General features: G+C 46.0%; 1 protein-coding gene across 1 annotated transcript; it reads left to right on the forward strand.

The window, feature by feature from the left end:
- Positions 1-38: 38 nt before the first annotated feature.
- Dad1 (defender against cell death 1) lies at positions 39-21416 on the forward strand. The gene is made up of 3 exons (XM_034497961.2): positions 39-330; positions 12890-13063; positions 21188-21416. Exons 1-2 carry the CDS (start codon positions 120-122, stop codon positions 13018-13020), a joined length of 342 nt encoding a protein of 113 aa, XP_034353852.1. The 5' UTR covers positions 39-119; the 3' UTR covers positions 13021-13063; positions 21188-21416.
- The last annotated feature ends 1920 nt before the right edge of the window (positions 21417-23336 follow it).

Genomic DNA, 23336 nt, shown 5'->3' on the forward strand with positions numbered 1-23336 from the left:
GCTGGCCTTTACGCTGGAGCCAATTGGCCCACCGGTGTGGGCGTGGCTAGGGCCACTAATGCGCACGCGCGAGCCCCATACCCTGTGGTCGTCCGGTATCTAAAGTGTCCGCGTTCGTCATGTCGGCGTCTGTGGTCTCCGTTATCTCCCGGTTCCTGGAGGAGTACTTGAGCTCTACTCCGCAGCGGCTGAAGTTGCTGGACGCCTATCTCCTTTATATACTGCTGACCGGGGCGCTGCAGTTCGGTTACTGTCTCCTCGTGGGCACCTTCCCCTTCAACTCTTTCCTCTCTGGCTTCATCTCTTGTGTGGGCAGCTTCATCCTAGCGGGTAATGATTCTGTATCCTAGTAATAATGTCCCACTTTGGCGCGTAGTCCATCCTAACGGTACCCTTTGGTAGTTTGTAGAAGGCGGTCGCCTTTGAAGTCACGCTTCTTTTCTTTGGATCCAGGAAGCAGGCTCAGAAGTGTTGTCACATTTCTAGTGCCAAACAGAATGCTGGCTAGGAGCTGAAACTGAATATGTAAAGAAATAGCTCTTCTGGTGATCGTTGCAATTAATACTGTTCTAAGAAAAAAAATATCCGACTTTGATGAAGCTTTAATACAAATTTAAAGTTCGAAGAGCTTAAAAGCCAACCTAAGCCATTTCCATTACTTTGGCCTAATCCCTACTCAATCTAGAAGACTTTAGTGATAGTATAGGAGCATAAATATTAGTGATTGTGAAGAGGCAATCCAGTTGATGCTGACTTTTTAGTTGCCCCTGCTTATTTCTGTGCATAATTTTGTGCTTTTCTCATTATCTTGAACTCAATTTTTTAAAGATTTATTTACTTATGCATATGAGTACACTATAGCTGTCTTCAGACACACCAGAGGAGGACATCGGATCCCATTACAGATGGTTGTGAGCCACCATGAGGTTGCTGGGAATTGAACTCAGGAACTCTGGAAGCGCAGTCAGTGCTCTTAACCGCTGAGTCATCTCTCCAGCCCCCTGAACTCAATTTTTATTCTTACAGTTGTGTATTAGCTTTTATTTCTGGTCTACACAGTTGATAACCTTAAAGACTGCCAGATTTAATGAGGATTGCCACCGTGAATTTCATTCGAAGTCTGACCTTTCTTGCCCCATGGAATTGAGAGAATACTAGGAACAGATTTGGCTCAGGAATGTTACTACCAAGTGCATTATGGTCAGCAGTGTTGTGGGGGTTTAATAGTAATTATTTACCTCAGTGAATCAGAGCTGGTTTGGGCAGAGACAAAATACTGGACTTGTCTGGAGGCTTGGTTTACAGTCTTGACATAACTCTCACATCACATGTACACATTCATATTGATAGTTGAGGCACACTGGGAACAGTTTTACTTTTCAGATCTTAAATAGGCCCCAGGACATCACAACTTGTGCCTCAGTCAGAGCTAGAGCTGCAAAGTCAGCTTGTTCAGTAATCATCATACCGTCTTTGCATTTTGGTCCAGTTTCTTTGAGGCTACACCCTAACCATCAGGTTATGTTAGCACCATCAGCCAGATTTGACAGACCTCTTTACTGTGCCCAGTACTGTTTATGACAATTTTATTAGCCAGCCCAGAGAAAGCATCTTGCTGAGAACCTCTTATTTATTTATTTAGCCTCTGCTTATGGAAGGTAGGAACAGGGTGGGGCTGACAGCTGGTTTAAGTAAGCCCTCTCCTGTTGAAGCCTCCCATCTTCACTGTTTCTGCATTAAGTCCTGACTTCCCAGGACTACATAGAAAAGAATGATTTGCTGGAAAGTTAGGTTAGTGTGCTCGATCTCTCCCTTTCTCCCTCCCCTCTCCTCCCTTCTCTCCTCTCCCCTCTCCCCCTTCTCTCCTTTCCCCTCTCCTCCCTTCTCTCCTTTCCCCTCTCCTCCCTTCCCTCCTCTCCCCTCTCCTCCCTTCTCTTCTCCCCCTCCTCCCTTCTCTCCTCTCCCCTCTCCTCCCTTCTCCCCTCTCCCCTCTCCTCCCTTCTCCCCTCTCCCCTCTCCTCCCTTCTCTCCTCTCCCCTCTCCTCCCTTCTCTCCTCTCCCCTCTCCTCCCTCCTCTCCTCTCCCCTCTCCTCCCTTCTCTCCTCTCCCTTCTCTCCTCTCCCCTCTCCTCCCTTCTCTCCTTTCCCCTCTCCTCCCTCCTCTCCTCTCCCCTCTCCTCCCTTCTCTCCTTTCCCCTCTCCTCCCTCCTCTCCTCTCCCCTCTCCTCCCTTCTCTCCTCTCCTCCCTTCTCTCCTCTCCCCTCTCCTCCCTTCTCTCCTTTCCCCTCTCCTCCCTCCTCTCCTCTCCCCTCTCCTCCCTTCTCTCCTCTCCCCTCTCCTCCCTCCTCTCCTCTCCCTTCTCTCCTCTCCCCTCTCCTCCCTTCTCTCCTTTCCCCTCTCCTCCCTCCTCTCCTCTCCTCTCCCCTCTCCTCCCTTCTCTCCTTTCCCCTCTCCTCCCTCCTCTCCTCTCCCCTCTCCTCCCTTCTCTCCTCTCCTCCCTTCTCTCCTTTCCCCTCTCCTCCCTCCTCTCCTTTCCCCTCTCCTCCCTCCTCTCCTCTCCTCCCTTCTCTCCCCTCTCCCCTCTCCTCCCCTCTCCTCTCTCCTCCCCTCTCCCCTCTCCTCCCCTCTCCTCCCCTCTCCTCCCCTCTCCTCCCCTCTCCTCCCCTCTCCTCCCCTCTCCTCCCCTCTCCTCCCCTCTCCTCTCTCCCCTCCTCTCTCCTCTCTCCCCTCTCCTCCCCCCCTCCCCCTCTCCCCCTCTTCCCCCTCTCCCCCTCTTCCCCCTCTCCCCCTCTTCCCCCCTCCCCCCTCCCCTCCCCCTCTCCCCCTCTCCCCCCCTCCCCCCTCTCCCCCTCTCCCCTCTCTCCCCCTCTCCCCCCCTCTCCCCTCTCTCCCCCTTCCCCTCCTCTCCCCCCTCCCCCTCTCCCCCCCTTCCCCCCTCTCCCCCTCTCCCCCCCTTCCCCCCTCCCCCTCTCCCCCCCTTTCCCCCTCTCCCCCTCTTCCCCTCTCTCCCCCTCTTCCCCTCTCTCCCCCTCTCCCCCTCTCCCCCCTCCCCCCTTCCCCCCTCTTCCCCTCTCTCCCCCTCTCCCCCTCTCCCCCCTCCCCCCTTCCCCCCTCTCCCTCTCTCCCCCTCTTCCCCTCTCTCCCCCTCTCCCCCTCTCCCCCCTCCCCCCTTCCCCCCTCTCCCCCTCTCCCCCCTCCCCCTCTCCCCCTCTCCCCCTCTCCCCCCTCCCCCCTTCCCCCCTCTCCCCCTCTCCCCCTCTCCTCCCCTCTCCTCCCCTCTCCCCCTCTCCCCCTCTCCCCCCTCTCTTTTTCTCCCCCTCTCCCCCCCTCTCCCCCTCTCTTTTTCTCCCCATCTGTCTTTCTTCTTTTTTTTCTTTGTAGATGGCTTTTGTAGATGGCTTTTTAAAATATTTTTGTGGGCATCTGGGTGTGTATATAGTGTATTGTAAAGTGTCATGTGTCTGTGTGCATGTGTGTGTATATGGAGGTCAGAGAGCAGAAGCATTCATTGACTAGACTGAGCTGGCTGGTGGCTAGAGAACTCTGGGGAGGGGGTGTCTTCCTGTTGTGTGGTGTCTTGTCTGCCTCTCAACTCTCCAGCTCCACAGTTACAAATGTGCCAGCAAACCAGGTTTTACATGGGTCCTTATGCTTTGAGGCAGGCACATTAACAACTGAAGCATCCCTCCAGCTCCTAAGTCCTGTTTTTGTGCCAGTTGAGGCTGAAATGATGAGGTTGTAGTGGGAGGTATATGGCTTGTTATTGACTAGACTGCTTGGCAAAGGAACACTGTTAGTAGCGAGAACAGTAGTAGTAGTGAGGTCATTAGTAGTAGTAAGATTGGTGTTAGTGGTGATATTCCAAATCTTTTAGGTAACAGGGAATAGGGTGAGAGAAATAAAAGTGGGTTTAAGGAAAGAAAAGGATTTCTGATAATTCATTCTTGCTGCAGAAAGTTTTCATTTGCATTCCCCTCCCTTCAGTGAAAACTCAGAACATTTTGTCACTGAGCTAAATCCTCAGATCCATTCATCATCCATCATCCATCCATCCATCCATCCATCCATCCATCCATCCATCTATTCATCCTTTTTTTCCCCCCTTTGAGACAGGGTTTTAGTGTGTATCCCTGCCTGGCTGGAACTGTAGACTGGGCTGACCTTGATCTCAGAGATCTGTGTACCTCCATGCTCTGAGTGCTGGGGTTAAAGGTATATCAGCAGCCTGGCTGCCATGTTTCTTTTGACAGCATTAATTTTACTAAATCCAACTTCTTTTGCTAGGCCAGATCATTGCCCGGTAACTTGTTTTAATGAAAACATTGAAATTTGGCTGGTTGGCCTTGTTCATATTGTTGAGACAGGAAGTCTTCTGCCTGCTGATGTTTTTTACTTTTCTGTGGCTTTTTTGGGAAGAGAATGGAAGGGGCAGTTTTGGTAAAGGGAAGGTGTAGGAAATTATGGGGGAGGATTTTGAAAGACCAAGTGGCACTAATGCTGGAGTTTGGATGCCAGGAGATTATCTGAGAATTAACAATGGCAACACAGGTAGGTGAGATGGCTCAGTGGGGTGAAGGTCCTTGTCACCAGACCTGAGCATCACCTGAGTTTGATCCCTGGGACCTGGGTCGGGGGAGAGAACCAGTTCCTGCATTGTCCTCTCACCTCCACACGTATACACTCACACTGAGTAAAGAGAAAGCAAAATATAAGCCAGCTGTCCAACAACAGTTCTCTTTGGGAGTGAAGGGCAGATTTGAAGTTGCTGTTAGCTGCATGACTTGGAGAAGGGTCTCTTTAGCTTGATTCTCTTCATTCTTTTGCCTTGTTACTCTTTTGCATGTACATTTGCTCTTTAGAAATTGTTCAGAACACTGTAAATTAGTTTAGAATGCTGCTATCAAACATTTAAATCCTGTAAAGACACAATAGTGTCTTCTGTTTCCTCATGGCTGGGTGGCTTATTCAGGGTCTCAGGAAGGGGCTTGAGGTGAGATGGCACTAGGGATGGGCTTGTTCAGCAGTGTATAGTGTAGTAGGTTTTTAAAGGACCTCAGGGGAGTAATTTTCCTATCTCAGCCTTGCTCAGCAGCAGTCTGTTTATTTTCCTGTTAGCAATTACTAGAGGAAGGACATCTGTCACTTCAGAGGTAACATTCTAGTGTTGGTAGTTTTTGTAGTTTCCTTTTTTGTTGTACCTAGCTGGGATCTGCACATCTCAAGAACTGTTTAGGAAGATTAAGCAGAAATTACTGTTTTTTAAAATTTTTTTAATTTTAATTTTCTTTTTTAGAAAGTATTTAAGTCTATCTTTAAAATAAGTCTTACTAGGCAAGCACTTTACCACTGAGCCACATCCCTAGTCTGTGAAGTCATTGTTTTAAGTTACTTTACAACTTTTGTGGGCCGGAGAGATGGCTTAGTGGGTTAGAATGCTTGCAGTGGTGAGTTCAGATCCCCATCACCAATGTCAAAAGCTAGGCATGGCTACATATGCCTGTGACCCCAGAACTGGGGTAGGGGTTGGGGGCATTGCACAAGGCAGAATCAAGAGGATTGCTGAGTCTTGCTGGCTGCCAGCTTCAGGTTCAATGAGAGACCTCATCTCAAAGGAATAAGCTTGAGAGAGCAGGACAGCTGATGTTCTCTGAAAGTATGTACACATACATCACACATATACCACATTCATATGTGACACACACACGCACACACGCACACATGCACACACACACATACCACATTCATATGTGACACACACACACACACACATATACCACATTCATATGTGACACACATGCACACATGCACACACACACACATATACCACATTCATATGTGACACACACACGCACACACACATCATACATATATCACATTTATATGTGATGCGCGCGCACGCGCGCACACACACACACATTTACAAAGTAAAGTTTTAGTACTCTCAGTTAAGAAATCACAAAGGAGTTTGAATTTGAGAGACAAGGAGAGTCATCCAGAGTGTTTTCTGTCTCAAGGGAGCCATTGGTTTATGTGAACTGGGTAGAGCTGCTTTAGGGAATGTGCTTTGATCTGGATTCTTCTCAGCTGCTGTCCAGGAGATTGGGAGTTTGCCAACTTCGTGGCTGATTGTCTGGTTTCTAAATGTCCTATCCATTACTCTCATTCTTGATGCCTCGGGCTGCTTCCTGGCTTTGCAGCCCCTGGTATCTCTTTTAATTTGATTTGATTTGCAAGCCTGATTGTGTTATTTAACCAAATTTGTCTGTGGTTCCTAAAGTAGAGTGTGTGTTTTAGTTTGTTTATTTTTTTTTCGGGACACATAGGCTCTTTTGGGAGCTGGCCTTGTTGACACCACCCTCTTCATCACTGTCCAGTGTCACGTCAGTAAGTTATTTGCCATTCCGAGGTTCTTGTCCCTTTACTTGTCTATCTTCAGAACTTGGTTCACATGTTCCACCTCTCAGTTCACAGTTACTGACTCTCCCAGTGGACCCAGGGCTCTTGTGTCTTTGCTTCACTCTGTCTGTGAGGGATGAGGGTAAGGAGGAAGAGAGATGGGACTTTACCATTAGGCTGCATTTCTAGACCTTGTCTGCCCTCTGGGAGGCGAGGGCAGAGTTTTCATGCCTGCACCCTTGGTCAACAGTGTGCATGTTAAATTGTGAGCAGCACCGTCTTCATTTAAGGAAGATGGAGGACTGTTTGCCAGGCGCTCTGCTGGTGTGCTGTGGGTTCGGCTGTGAGGATCACAGTCTGAAAGCTGATGCAGACAGGTCACTGGAATGGTGCTGTTGAGGGTGAGCCGGATGAGTGCCCTGGCCCTGTCAGTGCTCCTGCAGTGTGTCCCTCAGATGTTCACTTTCCCAGAATGTGCTTTGTAACTTCTCACAGTTTTCTCCATTTCTTGCCTGTGTTCACAGTTTATCTTATTTTTAGTTTTTTACTACCAAAGTGAGAGTAGCCAGGAGTCCGTGCATCTTCCAGTGGCTCACAGCAGCCCGCCTGCTCTTGTATTCTGTTGTCTGACTCCCTCCCATGTCATCGGCTAGCTTTTGCCCTTACTCAGAGGCACCGGTCTTCTCTGAGCAGCTTCTGTGGTGATCTCTTTACTCAGCATCATGGATTTTTCTCTATAGAATCAGTCTCAAATTTTAGACTTGCTCTAATATTGTCTAATTTTAAAAAGTTGAACCAGGCGTGGTGGTGCATACTGTAGTCTTAGCTCTTGAGTGGCTGAGGCAGGAGGATATCTATGAATTTGAGGCCAGGATGGTTTACATAGTTAGCTCCAGGCCAACCAAGACCCTGTCTCAAAAACAACCCCTTCTGTTTGATCTCAGGCAATCCTAGCAACCATCACTGGCATCTTCCTTCTCCCTCATTGTAGAGCTTCCTGGAAGAATAGTTGCTGTGTCTACCCCCCCGGCCCCCCAATACGTCTCAGTGCTCTCATGCTGAGGCCTGGCCCCACCACTTCCTCAAACTTTCCCATGTTGTCAGATCGAGTAGTCACCCACCTCACCTTACCTGACTGCTCAGCATTAGCACTTAGCTCAGATGGCTGGTTCTTTCTGAGTGAAACGCTGGCTTCACAGCACTCTTGTGACTGACTGCCTCCTCTTGTTCTTCCTCACCTTCTTTTTCCCACTGTGCTGGGCAATTCATTTTGTGTTTCTTTTCATAGGTGAACTTAGGTTCTATATTTATGCATACAGTTATCATGGTATTGATATTTTAGTTTAGACCTGTCCAGTTGGTTCAAAATACTAAAAACAGTTCCTGACGTATTTCTCTTTTTGATGTCTCATCTATCTCTCATGTTTATGTATCCCAAATGGACATCCCGTTTCCCACACCCCACACCCCGTTCCCAGCCATCTGCTCCTTTACCTGCAGTGTTATTTAGGAAATTTAGGAGGTCTCTCTGATCCCGTAATTTCTTTTGACTCCCACATCCATTTCACCAGCAAGCTTTGTCTTCTCTGGAATATAGGCCGTTTCTCTGTTTCTGCCTATTTTTATCACCTTAACCCTGAGCTCTTCAGTTCCTTAGTCATTCATCTTTAGTCCTGCAAACCTCCACGTTGCAGTTCTGGCCTTTAAAGACCCTGAGTATTCGTTGTTGCTCAGCGACTCAAACCCTCGAATGCTGCTTCATTGCCCTTTGGCTAAGTCCAGACTCTGTCCTGAGTCTTCTCTGGTCACTGATATCTGACCAGATAGCTTGTCTTGCCTAAGCATCAAGACTGTTTTTACTATCTGGATTGCCCTGCCCGAGGTCTTTATGTGCCTGGCTCTTTAGCCTTTAAGTGGTCTTTCATAGCATTTTAAAGACACAACTACTGATTAAGACAGCTTTCTAGTCTTTTTCTTGCTACATTTTCTCTGCAGTGTGTACCGTCCACAGAATTTCCTTGTTTGCTGACTTGTGACTGGAAACACTTGCTTGTCTCCACAGACTACAAGTTCCTTGGGAGCCAGACTCGTGTCCATCTGGCTCTGTGCCGTATTCCCAGCATCTACAATGGTGCTTGGCTTGTAGTAGGCACTTGTTAGAATGATGCTTGGCTCGTAGTAGGCACTTGTTAACTTTTTTGCTGAACAAATGAGCATTTAAGGAGATGATGAAACAGTTGCAGATGAGGCAGGCTGTATCAGGAGGGTGTCGGTTTCTGTCTCTGGAAGTGCATAGGGAGACACTGAACCCTCATTTCTGGAGCAATTTCTTTACCTTTCTTGTGTCCAAACCAGCTGAGGGATATGGCATGTTTACAAGTAACACAGGTTTTGGAGGGTTGGTAATTCTCATGCTTATCAAATCCAGGACCTCATAAGTATCCTTCAGAAAATCTCCCAGTCTCTCTTGGGGGCTCCTTCCAGCACACCTGTCTCCCACCACTTCTTGGACATTGACCTATTCTGTTTTTTATCACTGTGATCAACTATGATCAGTAGCAGCTTGGGGAGGAAAGGGCTTATCTGACTTACATGGTATAGCCCATCATCAAGGGAAGTCAAAGCAGGAACTGAAGTCAAGACCATGGAGGAGTGCTGCTTATTGGCTTGCTCACCTTACACAACCAGGACCACCTGTCTGGGAGGTTGCACTGCCTACAGTGAGCTGGGTCCTCCCATATCAGTCATTAATTAAGAAAATGCAGGAGAGATGACTCAGCAATCATGAACACTTTTATGGTTGCTTTTCTAGAGGACCCAGGTTCAATTCCTGGCACCCATATGGCTACTTACAGCTGTCTACAACTCTACCTTGAGGGGGTTGATGTGCTCTTCTGGCCCCCTAGGGCACCAGGCACACAAGTGGTACACAGACTTACATGAAGACACAATACCTGATAAATAAAGTAATTTTTTTAAAAAGGAAAGAAAATACCTTAAACCCCACAGTCTAGTCTGATAGAGCAACCCCAAAGCTCCATATGCTAGTCTGATGGAGGCAATTCCCCAGCTGAGGTTCTCATTTCAGCTGACTAGTTTGTGTCAAGTTGGGAAAAAAAATACAACTAGCATAGGCATTTTATACACCAAATGGGGTGTTTGAAGGGCTGGAGAGATGGCTCAGCAGTTAAGAGTATTGGACCTGGGTTTCATTCCCAGAACCTAACACGGTGTCTCACAACCATTTATGTGACTTGTTCTGGGGATCCAGTGCTGTCTACTAGCCTCATTGGGCACCAGGCATACAGACGATGCATGTATACACATGTAGGCACAACACGCATATACATAGAATAAACAGTTCTTAAGAAATGGGGTGTTGACCTCAATGACCTCTAAGGTCCGTTGGATGCTTGTGGGATTGACTATGCACTGTAACTTAATTTGACCATAGTAACAGTCATTTTAAGATTACCGTCAGTCCATGGCTGAATCCACTGTCACAAAGCTCTCCTCTTGTCCCCTCATAAGTTACTCTAGGCACTACCTCATTTTCTATCCTGATGCTGTTAATAGTTCTGTATCTATTTTTCTAGAGTTTTTGCTAGATTGCAAGTAAGTGATAGACTATTTACATATAAAATAAAGATATAAACATAGTAATTATATAGAGAAGTTAAAGTTTTAGAAAGAGCAATTTGAGGCCCAAGGCAGTGCAGTTGCTGCTAAAACATGAAGACTTGAGTTAAGGTCCCATCAGGTACAGGAAGAGTTGGACACAGGTCTGTAACCCAAGGTGGGGAAAGAGGAAAAGGCAAGCAGACCTTGACCCTCACTGGCTGGCAAGCCTAGGGAATCTAAGCTTCAGTGAGAATGTCAGTGAGAATCCATGAGTTATGGGAACTCCTATCTCAAAAACCAAGATAGGTGGACTGGAGAGATGGCTCAGTGGTTAAGATCACTTCCTGCTCTTCCAGATGATCTGAGTTTGATTCCCAGAACCCACATTCAACCTCCAGGGAGTCCAGCTTTTAGGAGCATCTGTATACACAGGTCATATAGACATGGCATACAGTGACACACACACACACACACACACACACACACACACACACACACACACACTAAAAATAAATCATTGAAAAAAATTAGGTGGGATGTGAATGAAGAAGACTCCTGAATTCAACCTCTGGTCTCCACACACATGTGTGTGTGCACCTACCATGTACAGCACATAGGAACATGTACATATAACACATACACACACTACAGACACATACAAAAAGAGCTGACATGAGTTAGTGCTTTTGGCTATTTTTTTCATTCAGTAAAAGTGGAGAGCTTTCTTGTCAGTGTATAGAGAATGTACTTTATTCTGAATAATTGCATAGGATTTCGTTGCAGGTGTGTAGTATGATTACTCCCCTTGGTGATATTTGGACCATTTCCTTTTTTTTTCTATTTTACAAACATACTGTGTTTTGTAAGACACATTCATTATCAAAAGGTAAAAACATTTTAAATATTAAGTGATATTGCCAGTAGCTTTCACCCCAAGGTGGACTAACCTGGCCTTTTACAGCAAGGTTTTAAGTGGTTTCTTACTCTAGCCAGTGCCCTTCATAAAGGTCAGTGCACTTCCGTAGTGTTTCTGTGCTTAGGTTGATGGGAACTGTTGCCATGGTGATGAACTCTGGAGGCCTAATCTGATCATTCTGTCTTCTGAGTGGATTCTTTGTTAATGTTGGAGCAATGCTAGCCTGAAGCAGGTGCGATAATTTATTGAAGCCATAAAAGGTGTTTGAGCAGAGAATGCCCCTGGAGCTTCTTCTTTTCATGTCTGGGTGACTGGCTGCTGCCTTGTTAGAGACTTCAGGGATACGGACTAGAGATCACTGTCAAGAGTCTTGTGTGTTGGATCTTCTGTTGTCTTTTGAGACAAAGCCACTAGAACTTTACCAAACACAGTTTATCCACAGTAGGAGGTCTTTGTGGACCGTCAGCTGTACTTAAGATCTCTGCCGTGTATCATGCACATTTCTTGTAGAAGAAAATTAGGATGTCATAGCTTCATCATTCATCCCAACCTTTGTTGCTGCTGTATCTATAGCCCCGTGTAGGTATAATTAGTCACCTTTAAATCAGCCAGCTTAAGAGAGTGCTTAGGCGTTTAGGAGGTGGAAGTGTGACTAAGCTTATATAGTTTTTAGCATAAATCTGAGGTGTTGTTTTTCCCCTTTACTTTTCCTTTAATAAAGGATAGTTAAGATTGTAAAGGTATATCATTTTATGGGTTTTATTTTTCTATTTACTTTTTACAGGTTGCAGTTATTGTATGTGTGTATGAAAGTTGTCAGGCTTGTCGGCAAATGCTCTTACCAGTAAGCTATCTTACAATCTTAGTTTTAGTTTTGTAATTTTTTTTCCCCTTCCCTTCTACTTGCTCCACCCCACCCCCACCCCAACCTCCCCCGCTTGCTTTGGGCCCTCCTCTTTCTGGCCCAAAGGACATTGTAGCTGTCTTCAGACACCCATATGAAGGGCATCAGATCTTATTACCAATGGTTGTGAGCCACCTTGTGGTGGCTGGGATTTGAACTCATGACCTCTTGAAGAGCAGTCGGTGATCCTATAACTGATGAGCCATCTCACCAGCCCTAGTTTTATAATTTATGAGACAGTATCTTATGTAACTCAGTTCACCTTGACTTGCCCTGGAGTTGGAGATGACCTTGAGTGAATCCGCCTTACATCTGCCTCAGAAGTGCCAGGTGTTTACAGCTGGGCAGCACCTTACCTTGTTTGGGATAAGGTTTTAAATACTCTGATCAAACTATGATCCAGATCAGGACAGAACATTATCAGTACCATACAAGGTTCCTTGCATGTTTGAAGCCATGTTTCTGTCCGTGAGAGATGAAAACCACTATCTGACTTATGCCATTTATTTTGCCTATTTCGTTCGTTTATTTTTGTTGCCTTGCTTTTTTGAGAGAGTGTCTTAACTCTGTAGTCCAGACTGGTCTCTAAGCTTGTGGCTGTCCTCCCTCAGCCTCCCATGTTCTGGGATTACAGGTGTGTACCACCATGTCTGGCTGGCTTGTCTAGTTTTAAGGCTCCATATATATAGAATTATCTAGTGTGTACCCTTTATGTTTGGATTGTGCTGCATAGCATCTTGAAATCCATCCAACTTGGATCTAGCAGAATTCCCTTTCCATTGCCATATAGTATTTCTTTGTCTACATGTGCTATATAATTCCCTCTGTACTGTTAATAAACATTAACTTTTCTAGTGGGATGCACATCATAGGCATCACTCCTGTGCATGCCTCTTGGGTGTGGTGCTTTCATTTTATTAGAGAATTTTCATCATGGAATGAAATAATAATAAATAATGATGAAATAATAATAAAATAATCAATTTGTGCATTGATTAGCAATCATTTGTTTTATATTTCTGAATAATGACTTTTGTGTTGTTTCTTACCCAGTTTGCTTGAGAATACAGATCAACCCTCAGAACAAGGCGGATTTCCAAGGCATCTCTCCAGAGCGAGCCTTTGCTGATTTTCTCTTTGCCAGCACTATCCTGCACCTTGTCGTCATGAACTTCGTCGGCTGAGCTGCTCCTGTTTCCTTACTGTGGAGTTGAAGATTGGCGGACCGTAAGTGACAGTCCCAGTCTTGTCCTGCTGTGCTGATTCCAGCAGGTGAAATTAGATGGGCTGGTTCTGGTCCTGGTTGGCCATGTTCCCATAGTGCTGTAGGATGTTTGCAGGCTTTCCTGGAGCTTCAGTGCATTAGTGTCAGCATGCTCGTCAGCCTGTGGATTATAGGTGTGCACCCGAAGGCCATTTTTGCCTTACTGGTATTCAGAGTAGTGTGAATGAATGACAGCTGGTTCTTATGAATATGTGCCTTGAACTTAAATTGTAAAGTTGGGTTAACTTGTGAGAAGATTTGGAACCAGACTGGTAGCATTTAGTTTGTTTGCTACATCCCTTCTCAGGCATCAAAGCTGTCTTGCCTCCCAAACAAACTTTATAGAATTCTGATGGGGAAACACAGGCAGGCCTAGACCCCTTTCGTAGAGCTGAAAGCCCTCTCTACCCTTCCTTCATAGGTTGTGTGCCCTCCTGTCCACTCTCCCCTCTTATCTCAGTTACTTTACCAATACTGTGACAAGACACCATGGCAGAGGCAACTTGTAGAAGAAAGTGTTTAATTTGGTAGTCATTGTTGCAAAGAGTTACAGTCTGTGACTGTCAAGGTGGGGAGCATGGCAGCAGGCAGGCATGGTGCTGGGCTGTGACTGGCAGGTTGGGGAGCATGGCCACAGGCAGGCATGGTGCTGGAGTAGTAGCTGAGACTTTACATACTGATCCGAAGGCAGAGAGAGGATGAGACTGGGCCTGGCCTGGTCTTTATAACCTGAAAGCTTATTCATAGTGACACACCTCCTCCAACAAGGACACACTTCCTCATCCTTCTCACATAGTTCCATCTCCTGGGTGGAAACATTCAAGCATAGGAGCCTGTGGCCATTCTCATTCAAACTCTACACCCCAGAAACAGAGTCTTAAAGCTCTGATAAGTACAAATTTTTTTTTCCCCAAACACATACCAATATTTTTCCTTTGATAAGAGAAAATGGGCTGGGAACAATGCAGTTGCCTCCCCACGTGCACAGGTACAGGATGTAGACTGTAACCTCTGCCTCTTGACGTTTGGCCCTGTGCTTTGTAACTCACCGATGAGTGCCTGTGCTCCTTCCTGTCCTTTGCACCGTAAGATTTGGCACTATTGCTTCCAGGTGGCAAGAGAAGAGATTCTTAGGAAATAATAACCTTTTAGGAGAAAATGTCCCAGGACCAACCTCTTTACATCATTATATGGAAACCTGTGTTTTGTTACTGACATCATCAGCAACTTCACACAAGAACCAGAGTATGTGCAGTGATGTGACAGTAGCTTCATTGGAAACAGCACATAACTCCACCTTAAAAACACTTGTGTGTGTTAGGGTAGACCTTTCCGTTAGGTAGTGGTAAGTTGTTGGGATGCAGTAGTCAGTGAAACCATTTGAGAAGCACTTCATTCTGCTTTCTGAATACAGTTTCAGTCATTGGAGGCCTGATTCCCATCCCTCCTCCTCATCCCTAGTCAGTGACAGTTAGTGGGGATACAAACGAAAGTAAAATACCTTTAAAAGTGAACAGTTTTAAAAGTATGAACAAAAACAAATGAAACAAAGCTGGGGATGTATTTCAGCTGGTGCAGTGTCCCGGGTTTAGTATCAATACTGTACACCAGACACAGTGATGTGTGCCTGTCATCCCAGCGCTCAGGCGAAAGGAAAGGCAGGATTAGAACTTCAAGTCCATCCTCCGCTGCATATCAAGTGGAGGTCAGCCTGAACTTGATGAGGCCCCGTTGTAAGATGGTTAAAGACCCACAGACATACAGTGAGAACATGGCATGATCAGAGCATTACCAGACACCAGGATGAGCTGCTGTGAGAGGTGGGGGAGGAGTGAGAAGTGGATCGTAGCTCTGACTGTTCCCAGGTAACTGTTCCCAGTGGATACCTTGAGTGTAGCCTCCAGTGTTGACCACCTTGAGTTTATGGATACTAGATCTAACTCTCGTTCTGAAGAGACATAGAAACAACTATGTCTTCTGCTTGCCTTACTCTGGATTTGTGAAGGTGTTTCCCAGATGAGTTATGGTATGTATTTAGGAAGGGACAGAATGCATTTCCAGGGTGTTCTCTGGGTGTTCTCACAAAGACCACAAATCATGGAAAATTCTTTCCTAGTGCTGCCATGATTGGAGAAGGACTTGGCTTTCAAAGAACTCAGTATTTCAAAATTATGACAAAAGAGGAAAAGCAGGTTCAGCAGAACTGTGTGGTGCAGATCATATTAACAGCCCTGGGCCACATGCCCAGCTGGGATTATGGGCTAAGAGTATGCAGAATCCCTCAGTCCTAGATTCAGAGTCCACTCACTCTGTAGAAAATAGGCTCCTAGAAAAGGTGGGAAAATGCTCTTGTCTGTGGGATCAACTAGCATGGTCTCCAGACACCTTTCACCTGATACACGCTGCCCTGTCCCACACGTACGTTTGTTCCATCTGTGTGGTTTTAATTCAGCTGTGTGCTCACTGTGCCAAGTGAGTTCTAATGGTCCTACTGACTCAGAAGGTAGGATGAAAACCACTCAGTGTGCTGATGAAGCACTCTTTCATAAGACACTGGAGGCCTCCATGTCCTTATGTTGTGAAAAGAACTACAGGGTTATCGGGCCGCACAGTTTGAGCTAGATTCTCACGTTGCTGCTTAACATTCTCCTTATTTTCCAGTTGACAAATGGACATTTAAAAAAATCTTTAATGAATTTGAAGATGATATTTAAAACCAGGAAGAAAAGGCAGATCAGAAGAAAATGGCATTGAGCTGTAGAAGTCAGTGGACTTAGGAGAGCCAAGGAAGAGCAGACAGAGCACGTGTAAAATATTTTAGTTTCAGATTTCCTCAGGCAGGTGAGCCTGCTGTTCCCGTTCGCAGACTGGACACTGAGAGGTCCAGCGAGCACTAGGAGAAATCTTTTGTTTTTGCTTTGAAACAGGGTCTCATGTAGTACAAGGTCACTTCAAATAAGTTATGTACTAAAGGATGGCCTTGCACTCCTGGTCCTCAGACCCTTGCCTCCCACGTGCTGGGACTATTTAAGTATAGGCTCTCATCTCCCGGCCCCAACTTAGATTCCTTTTTTAATTTAAAAAAATTTTATTTTAAATTTGCATATATGTGTATGTCTGTGTGGGTTTGTGTTAGTGCAGGTTCCCATAGCGACCAGAGGTGACAGGTCTCCTGGAGCTAGAGTTATAGGCAGTTAGGAACTGCTTGTTGTGGTGTTGGGTACCGAACTTGGGTCTTTTGAAAGAGCAGTGTATAATCTTAACTGCTAAGTCATCTCCCCAGCTCCAGTTTCAGGATGGTTTGTGTGTTTGTTTGTTTTTCTAGACAGGGTTTCTCTGTGTAGTTCTTGCTGTCCTAGAACTTGCTCTATATACCAGCCTAGCCTCAAACTCAGAGATCCCCCTGTGTCTGACTCCCAAGTGCTGGGATTAAAGATGTGTGCTGCAGCCTGCCCGGTTTCAGGGTTTTTAAAAGAAAGAATGAAAAGGGAGACAGAACAATGTTGGGTTGCATTTGAGGAGTTAATATTCCTGGTGATGTGGGCCGTGGGATAAAAGAAAGTGAAGTGGGTACCAAGGAACAACACAGTGTAAGTGTGCTTGCCTGCCTGGGTGGAGATTGTGCTGTTTACAACTAGACAATCCTGTTTTGTTTTGTTTTTATCAAAATATAGTAATCTAGAGAATTACCTTGGGAAGGGACTCATTATATATTCCTTTTTTCCATCTCCATCTTTATTGTTAACTAAGAGACAAGGTCTCTTTATCTCAGGCTTGCCTGGAACTTGAAAAAAAATGTTTAAAATTTACTAGATTTTATTGAGAGAGACAGAGAAGCTGTCGTGTGAGTGTGTGGGTGTGGAGAGCACATGTGGCAAACAGGACCGACTCCCTCAGAAAGTTCTCCCCACTGTGTGGGTCCTAGGGATCACACTCTGGCATCAGGATCTAGGGAAATGCCCGTGCCATACCCCCTGAGCCAGTTCACTTGCCTCGGACTTTAAAAAAAAAAAAAGTTTTAATTTATTCTTTGACAATTTCACACATTTATGTAGTGCATTTTGGTAGTTTCACCCCTGTCTAGTACCTCACCACTTGCTCTCTTCTTTTTAAATTATTTTATAATCCACCTAGTCCACTTAGCGCTTCCTGCATGTATGTATATGGGCGTGGGGCCATCTGCTACAGTCTAGATGGTACCCTCGGCACTCTGCTGCCATCTAGTGGATGCACCTTTCCTGTGCTGAGTGTATCACACAGCAGATGAGTTGTATTTTGGTGGAACAGCAAAAGCTAGTTCCTTTCCAGTCATGGGAGGGCAGCAAAGGCCCAGGTGAGCTTAAATGCCGATGGGGGTTTCTTTCCATCTTGGCCAGGAGTGGGCAGTGCTGAGCTAGAGGTCCTGAGCAGGACCCCAGACTTGTGTTCCTCAGACCTGTGTGCATAAACTAGGATTTCACAGTGTTTCCCTTGGTCAGTTTCAGGACGTGCTTTTCATTTAGTCTAGACCTTTTATTGCCTCCAGCTTTGAGCTCCCACTGGCAGTACTACTCAGTTTTTAGTTGATGAGCGAGTGGGTCCCATAACCTTTCCTCAGCGCCTCAGCCCTCAGGGGGCTGGAAAGTCAGGTAACTTCTTTATGATTGGTATTAATAGTTATTAGAAAGCATTAATTGACTTTTAATTTGTGGCTGAACTCTTCTGACTGGCATTTTGAAGGCAGAGAGCTAGACAGATGTAGTTAGATCTATTTGTGTGTGTGTGTGTGTGTGTGTGTGTGTGTGTGTGTGTGGCCAGTATGGCACATGGTCCAGGGACATTGTTCAGGGGTTGCTCTCTCCTTCCTCCATGTGGGCCCTGGGGATGGAACTCAGGTTGTCAGGGGTAGCAGGAGTACCCACTAATCCATCTAATCAGCCTTGTTTTTAAATTGTTTTAAATTTATTTTCTTTATTTCTTTTATTCTTATTTATTTTTTTAGATAGTCTTGTTCTGTGGCCCAGGTTATTCTTGAACACATCCTCTCCTATGCCTCCTGAGAGCTGGGACTATAGTTTACTGGTGGATCCGTGCAGAACATTGTCACCACTGGGCTGCACAGGGGCCTGGTCCCTGGGCTCTCAGGTCCACAGTGCACACCTCTCGAACCCTGCATTGTCACGTTGCTTTAAAGTTGCTCACTCTTGTTCCTATCCACCCCTACCCCACCCCCGCCCCCGCTGCACTCCCAGGTTCCTGAGGGTAGGGACCTTAAGGCTGATCCCAGTACAGCAAGGAGCTTGGCCTGCATCATAGTTTCTTACAGCTGCTAACTCACTAATACAGTTATGATGGTCACTGTTTTATGGACTCCATTTGGGCTCTCTTTCTCTCTGTGTCTGTCTGTCTGTCTGTCTGTCTGTCTGTCTGTCTGTCTCTGTCTCTCCCTCCCTCCACCCCCCCCTCCCCAGTTGTGACTTTTTATTCATATTCTCCTGGTTACTGAAGGGAAGACATTAATGTGAGTTTGTTCAAAATAAACTGTCCAGGGTTATGGAACCATCTGTTGTCTATAAGCTGCTTTGTCAGCCCCACATCTTTAGGATCCATGTGTCTTCCACATGCACCTTTATATCAGTGCAGATAATTTTACTGCCTGCCCTGTGGTGGGGGACAGATAGCTGTGTGTGTACCTGCTTTGTACCTGAGGGAACTTGGCGTTGGCAAATTTCAATTACTTTAGTCTGTGGTACTAAGTGACTGAGTTAGCATTTAATAGTGTGTGTTTGGATCCTAAACTCGGATGTTCATTGCTCTCTGTTTTCAAGAACTTGTGAGAGATGATTTTATATGTATATATGTATATATATATATATATATATATATGATATATATATCATATATATATAATTATATATATATATGATTTTATATATATGCATATGTATACACACAGAATTGTGTTTGTTAAAATATTGAACTTGTTTAAATAGGAAAAATTAAGAGTGGTTTCTAAGAAGGGATAAAGGCAGGTCATCTTAGGTGTTTCTGCAAAGGCAGGTGTCATTACTGGGGTACAGGAGAGCTGTAGGAGGATGCAGCTTGGGAGAGCTGAGGTAATGTTGTAGTGGTGAGGGTGGTGACCTCACACAGTACCTGGGTCTGTGTGGAATCCTCTGAGTCTGCCCTCCCCACACCATGGACATTGGTCCCACGATTGCTGCTGCTGGTAGACATCTGAAAAGGGACTCACCAACCAAGGAACTAAATTTTAATTTCCTTAATTTATTTTATTAGACAGACTCTTCTGAATCCTTAGCTAGCCTTGAACTCAATCTGTAGTTAAGGAAAACCTTGAACTTCTGACCCTCCTGCCTTCACTCCCCAAGTCCGGACATGAGCCAGCATGCCTGACACTGGGCGCTGGGTGTCGTGCTGCTACGTAAGAACTCTGCCACCTGAACCGTCCTGCCTGCCTGATGCCTGCCTGTCTGATGTCTGTCTGTCTGTCTGCCTGCCTGCCTGATGCCTGCCTGCCTCCCTCCCTCCCTCCCTCCCTGCCTCCCTCCCTGCCTCCCTCCCTCCCTGCCTCTCTGCCTCCCTCCCTGCCTCCCTCCCTCCCTGCCTCCCTCCCTGCCTCTCTGCCTCCCTCCCTGCCTCCCTGCCTCCCTCCCTGCCTGTCTGCCCAGGATTTCAGGTGGTTTTAACTGAAGTTAAATATATCTGTATAGCTGCTGTGTACTGGGTTGGACAGAATCGCTGTGGATAAAATTTCCAAGCTATTAAGTTGTAGATTTATCATTTCTAAAAGGAGAGGATTAGCCTAGTTGATTTCTGGAGTGTCCTTCACTTTTAGAAGTTATGATCTGTCCCTTGTAACATAGAGTGATTCAGACTGTGCTCTGCTTTGGGAACTGTGCACAGTTGCCTTTGATTTATATCACGCCAGTTTCAGCTGTGATTGGGTGATGAGAATCCAGGGAAAGGTCAGCATTTGATCATATCTGTCCAGTAGGAATGCCAGTCTAGGGAGGGTTCTGGGAAGAGCCCACAATCCCAGGAGCAGGACTCTATACATTTTTATGTATAGAATGAAATATAGAAAATGTTATTTTCATCATTTATTTTTCCTTGCTTTCATGATTAGAATGGGGGCGGTGTGTGTCAGATGGCGTTATTTCTGCCTGTGGGACAAACTGGGTACCCTCTCACCTTTCTTAGTAGGTGTGTTCCATTCTGCATGTTTCACCATCAGGGAGAAGATTTTGAGGGAGTTTTTGATAGCAGCCTTTACTCTGTTTGTAGTTAAAAGCATTCTTCTGAGTTGCTCACCAGGCCCATCGTCCTAACTTTTCAGAAATCCCAAGGCCTCTGTTTGAGCACTCACCAAGTATGTCCTCACTGGAAAAGAGGGAACAGGGTTTTCTGTAAACTACCACCAAAGATCCGTTCTTTCTTGAGCTTTTCCTTTCTATGTGACTGGCCTTGGAGTCTAAGGTTCACGTGTTTTAGTATCAGAATCCACCCAGCTCTAAGCAGCAACCCAGCCCCTCCTGCAGTCATTGCCCATCTTACCCAAAGTAACTTAGGAGAAGGGGGAACTAAATTACTCTTCACAGACCTGACCCTTTCTGAGGTTCTGAGAAGTTGTATCTACAGTCTTGAGTTTGTCCTCAAACTAGACATTAGAGCTTTGAGGAATCTGAGGGCCAAGAGGGTAAGAGGCTGAGGCAGAGTTAGGACAGATAGGTCAGGGGCTGAGGCAGAGTTAGGACAGGTAGGTCAGGGGCTGAGGCAGAGTTAGGACAGGTAGGTCAGGGGCTGAGGCAGAGTTAGGATGGGTAAGAGTTAGGACAGGTAAGTCGGAAGCTGGATGCCGGTCTCTTCAGCACCTTTTTTTCTCTTTTGTGTGAGCTTGGAATTTACATGTGAGCATAATCCTTATAGATACTACTCTCGTACACTGCTTGTGAAAACAGTTGGCCATTTTCTGGTTATTGTAGTCTGGTCTAAATAATGCGATGCGTTAGGAGTGCGGCAGCTGTCTCCTGGGTTGAGCGTCTAGACAGAAGGATTTTGGACATGACACACCTTTCTGCTTCTTTCAGGCTCACTCTTTGACGTCCCCTGGATCAGAATTCTTGAGCTGGCAGCTTGTTGCGCATGGATTCTTCAGATTTGTGCTTAACTATGACTCTCGCTGGGCGTGAGGTGGCATGTCCAGGGAACTCCCTTCGCTCTATCGGACCAGCTCCACAGTGCACGTCTGTTAACAGAGAATCTGTCTCCCCTCAGTGTAACCCTTACTTTCCAAATTAAACGTTTCTCTGCCACCCACCCTGAGCCTCTGAGTGTTGTTTGTTTGTTTGTTCCTTCACATTTGTGTGCAGATCCGTTTCTCTCGGGTCTGTGTGCTCTTCATGACTTGCTAACTTGCAACTGTGACCCTTCACCTGTGACCTTTCATCTGTGACCTTTCACCTTTGTTTTCATTAAGTAGTTTCATGAAGTTAGTGACAGAAGACAGTGCTGACAACTTGGAAAGTGGCAGTCCTTTGTCCTTTGCTGATCAGGCAATCCTTTACTAATCCTTCATTGTCTGGAACTGCACCAGTTGTACTTGTCAGAAACTCCCCTGTGTGCTTTCTCCTTCTGTCTGTTTCCATATGCTTCTGGGGGAAAGTGAAATGAATGCATGTCTCTTAGGCAGTAGAAGCCAAGTGCAAAGTGCGTGTGCACGTGTGCATGTGTGTGCACGTGTGCACGTGTGTGCGTGTCTGGTGAGAGAGACAGAGAGAGATAGGTGTGTGACTGACTGCAGGCATGTGTGCTGCGTGTCTGTGACTGTGTGTGTGTGTGTGAGACTGCTGTCTGTGGGATGTGACTGCAGTGTGTTTGCGTGCGTGTGCGTGTGTGGATTTCTATCACATTATTTTCCAAAGCTCCCTCACAGGCCTCCATTTTACCCCCAGTTGTCTTCAGAGGTTTCAGTTCTCATTAAGTAGGTGAAGAAATGAAGCTCAGGTTTGTACTTACGACCGCAGGTCTTAGAAACCACAGAAGAGCACATTAAGGGCAAAGCCAGCGCAGGATAGCGTCTGCTGGCTGAAGTCTAGGCAACGGTGTATCCAGTGAGCTCTGCATCCGGCTCAGGAGCAGCCCTGTCATTCCACTGGAGCCGATTACCAAATGACCTGCGCTCCAGAAGTCGTCCTGTGGGACCGCACACTGGCATAGGTGGAGGAACTCAGTTCCATTGCCTGGGCCACACTGGACCAAATCAGTCTTTAGGGTATAGCTGACTACTCCTAGCTGACTGAAGGTACTGCCAAACCTGGAGGTTTCCTATTCGTCGGGTAGTCAGCCATTAGTAGTACTGGCCACTCAGTAGCTGTTTGAAAAGGAGACTCCCAGGTCTTACCCCAGGCTACAGAAGCAAAGCTTTGCATTTTAGCAAGGTCCCAGATGGTGGTGTGCACACAAGTCTGAGATGCACCCTTTTCAGCTTTGAGTGTATCCTGCAATTACCAGGATGCTTGACAAAGCTTCAGCCTCTCCATTCTTTATCACCTGTGTAACTAGACATACTCCAGATTGAGTGGCTCTACACAGCAAGCTTTTGACAAATAGTTGGGTTCAATATAATGTCACAAACTGACAGGTTCTGTGGGCCATAGTCTGGCATAGCACTGTGAGGAGAAATTCACTGAGATGGGTAAGTGGTCAGTGTGCTTGACATTCCCACAGACGTCATAGCTTTACCGGGAGATCTGGATGGTTTTTCGTTTGGATTCAATAGCAGATGCTTCTGAAAAGTCATCAGTTTAAGAGAATGAGCAGCAGTACCTTGGCAAGGAAGACATCACCACAGCTTTTACTCTGCATGCACGTTTATGATTCCCACAGTGCTTGAGGACCACACTAGCCAGGTACTGAGTTCCCAAATGTCAGGCTTTTGTCTATGGGGTTGTGATTTTCTGGACTAGCTCTTTGTGGCAGACATATCTTGGTGTGTATTTTTACTGTTTACAACTTTTGGAGTCTTGAGTTTTAATTTGAAAATGCACCACAAGTAACTAATTTGCCATAGACTTTGGTTAGCTTGCTCTGTGATTCTCAATTTCATATGCACAGAAGACTGGCTGTAGTTATTTCTCAGTTAGGGAAACACCTTATTTCTCCTTCTTGACTCCCCATTCTGAGGTATTTGTTTTGCTGACTCAGGTGAAGCAGGTACTGTATGGACTGAGGGATGTC

Source organism: Arvicanthis niloticus, chromosome 3 (assembly GCF_011762505.2).
Source record: "Arvicanthis niloticus isolate mArvNil1 chromosome 3, mArvNil1.pat.X, whole genome shotgun sequence".
NCBI classification, from domain to species: Eukaryota; Metazoa; Chordata; class Mammalia; order Rodentia; family Muridae; genus Arvicanthis; species Arvicanthis niloticus.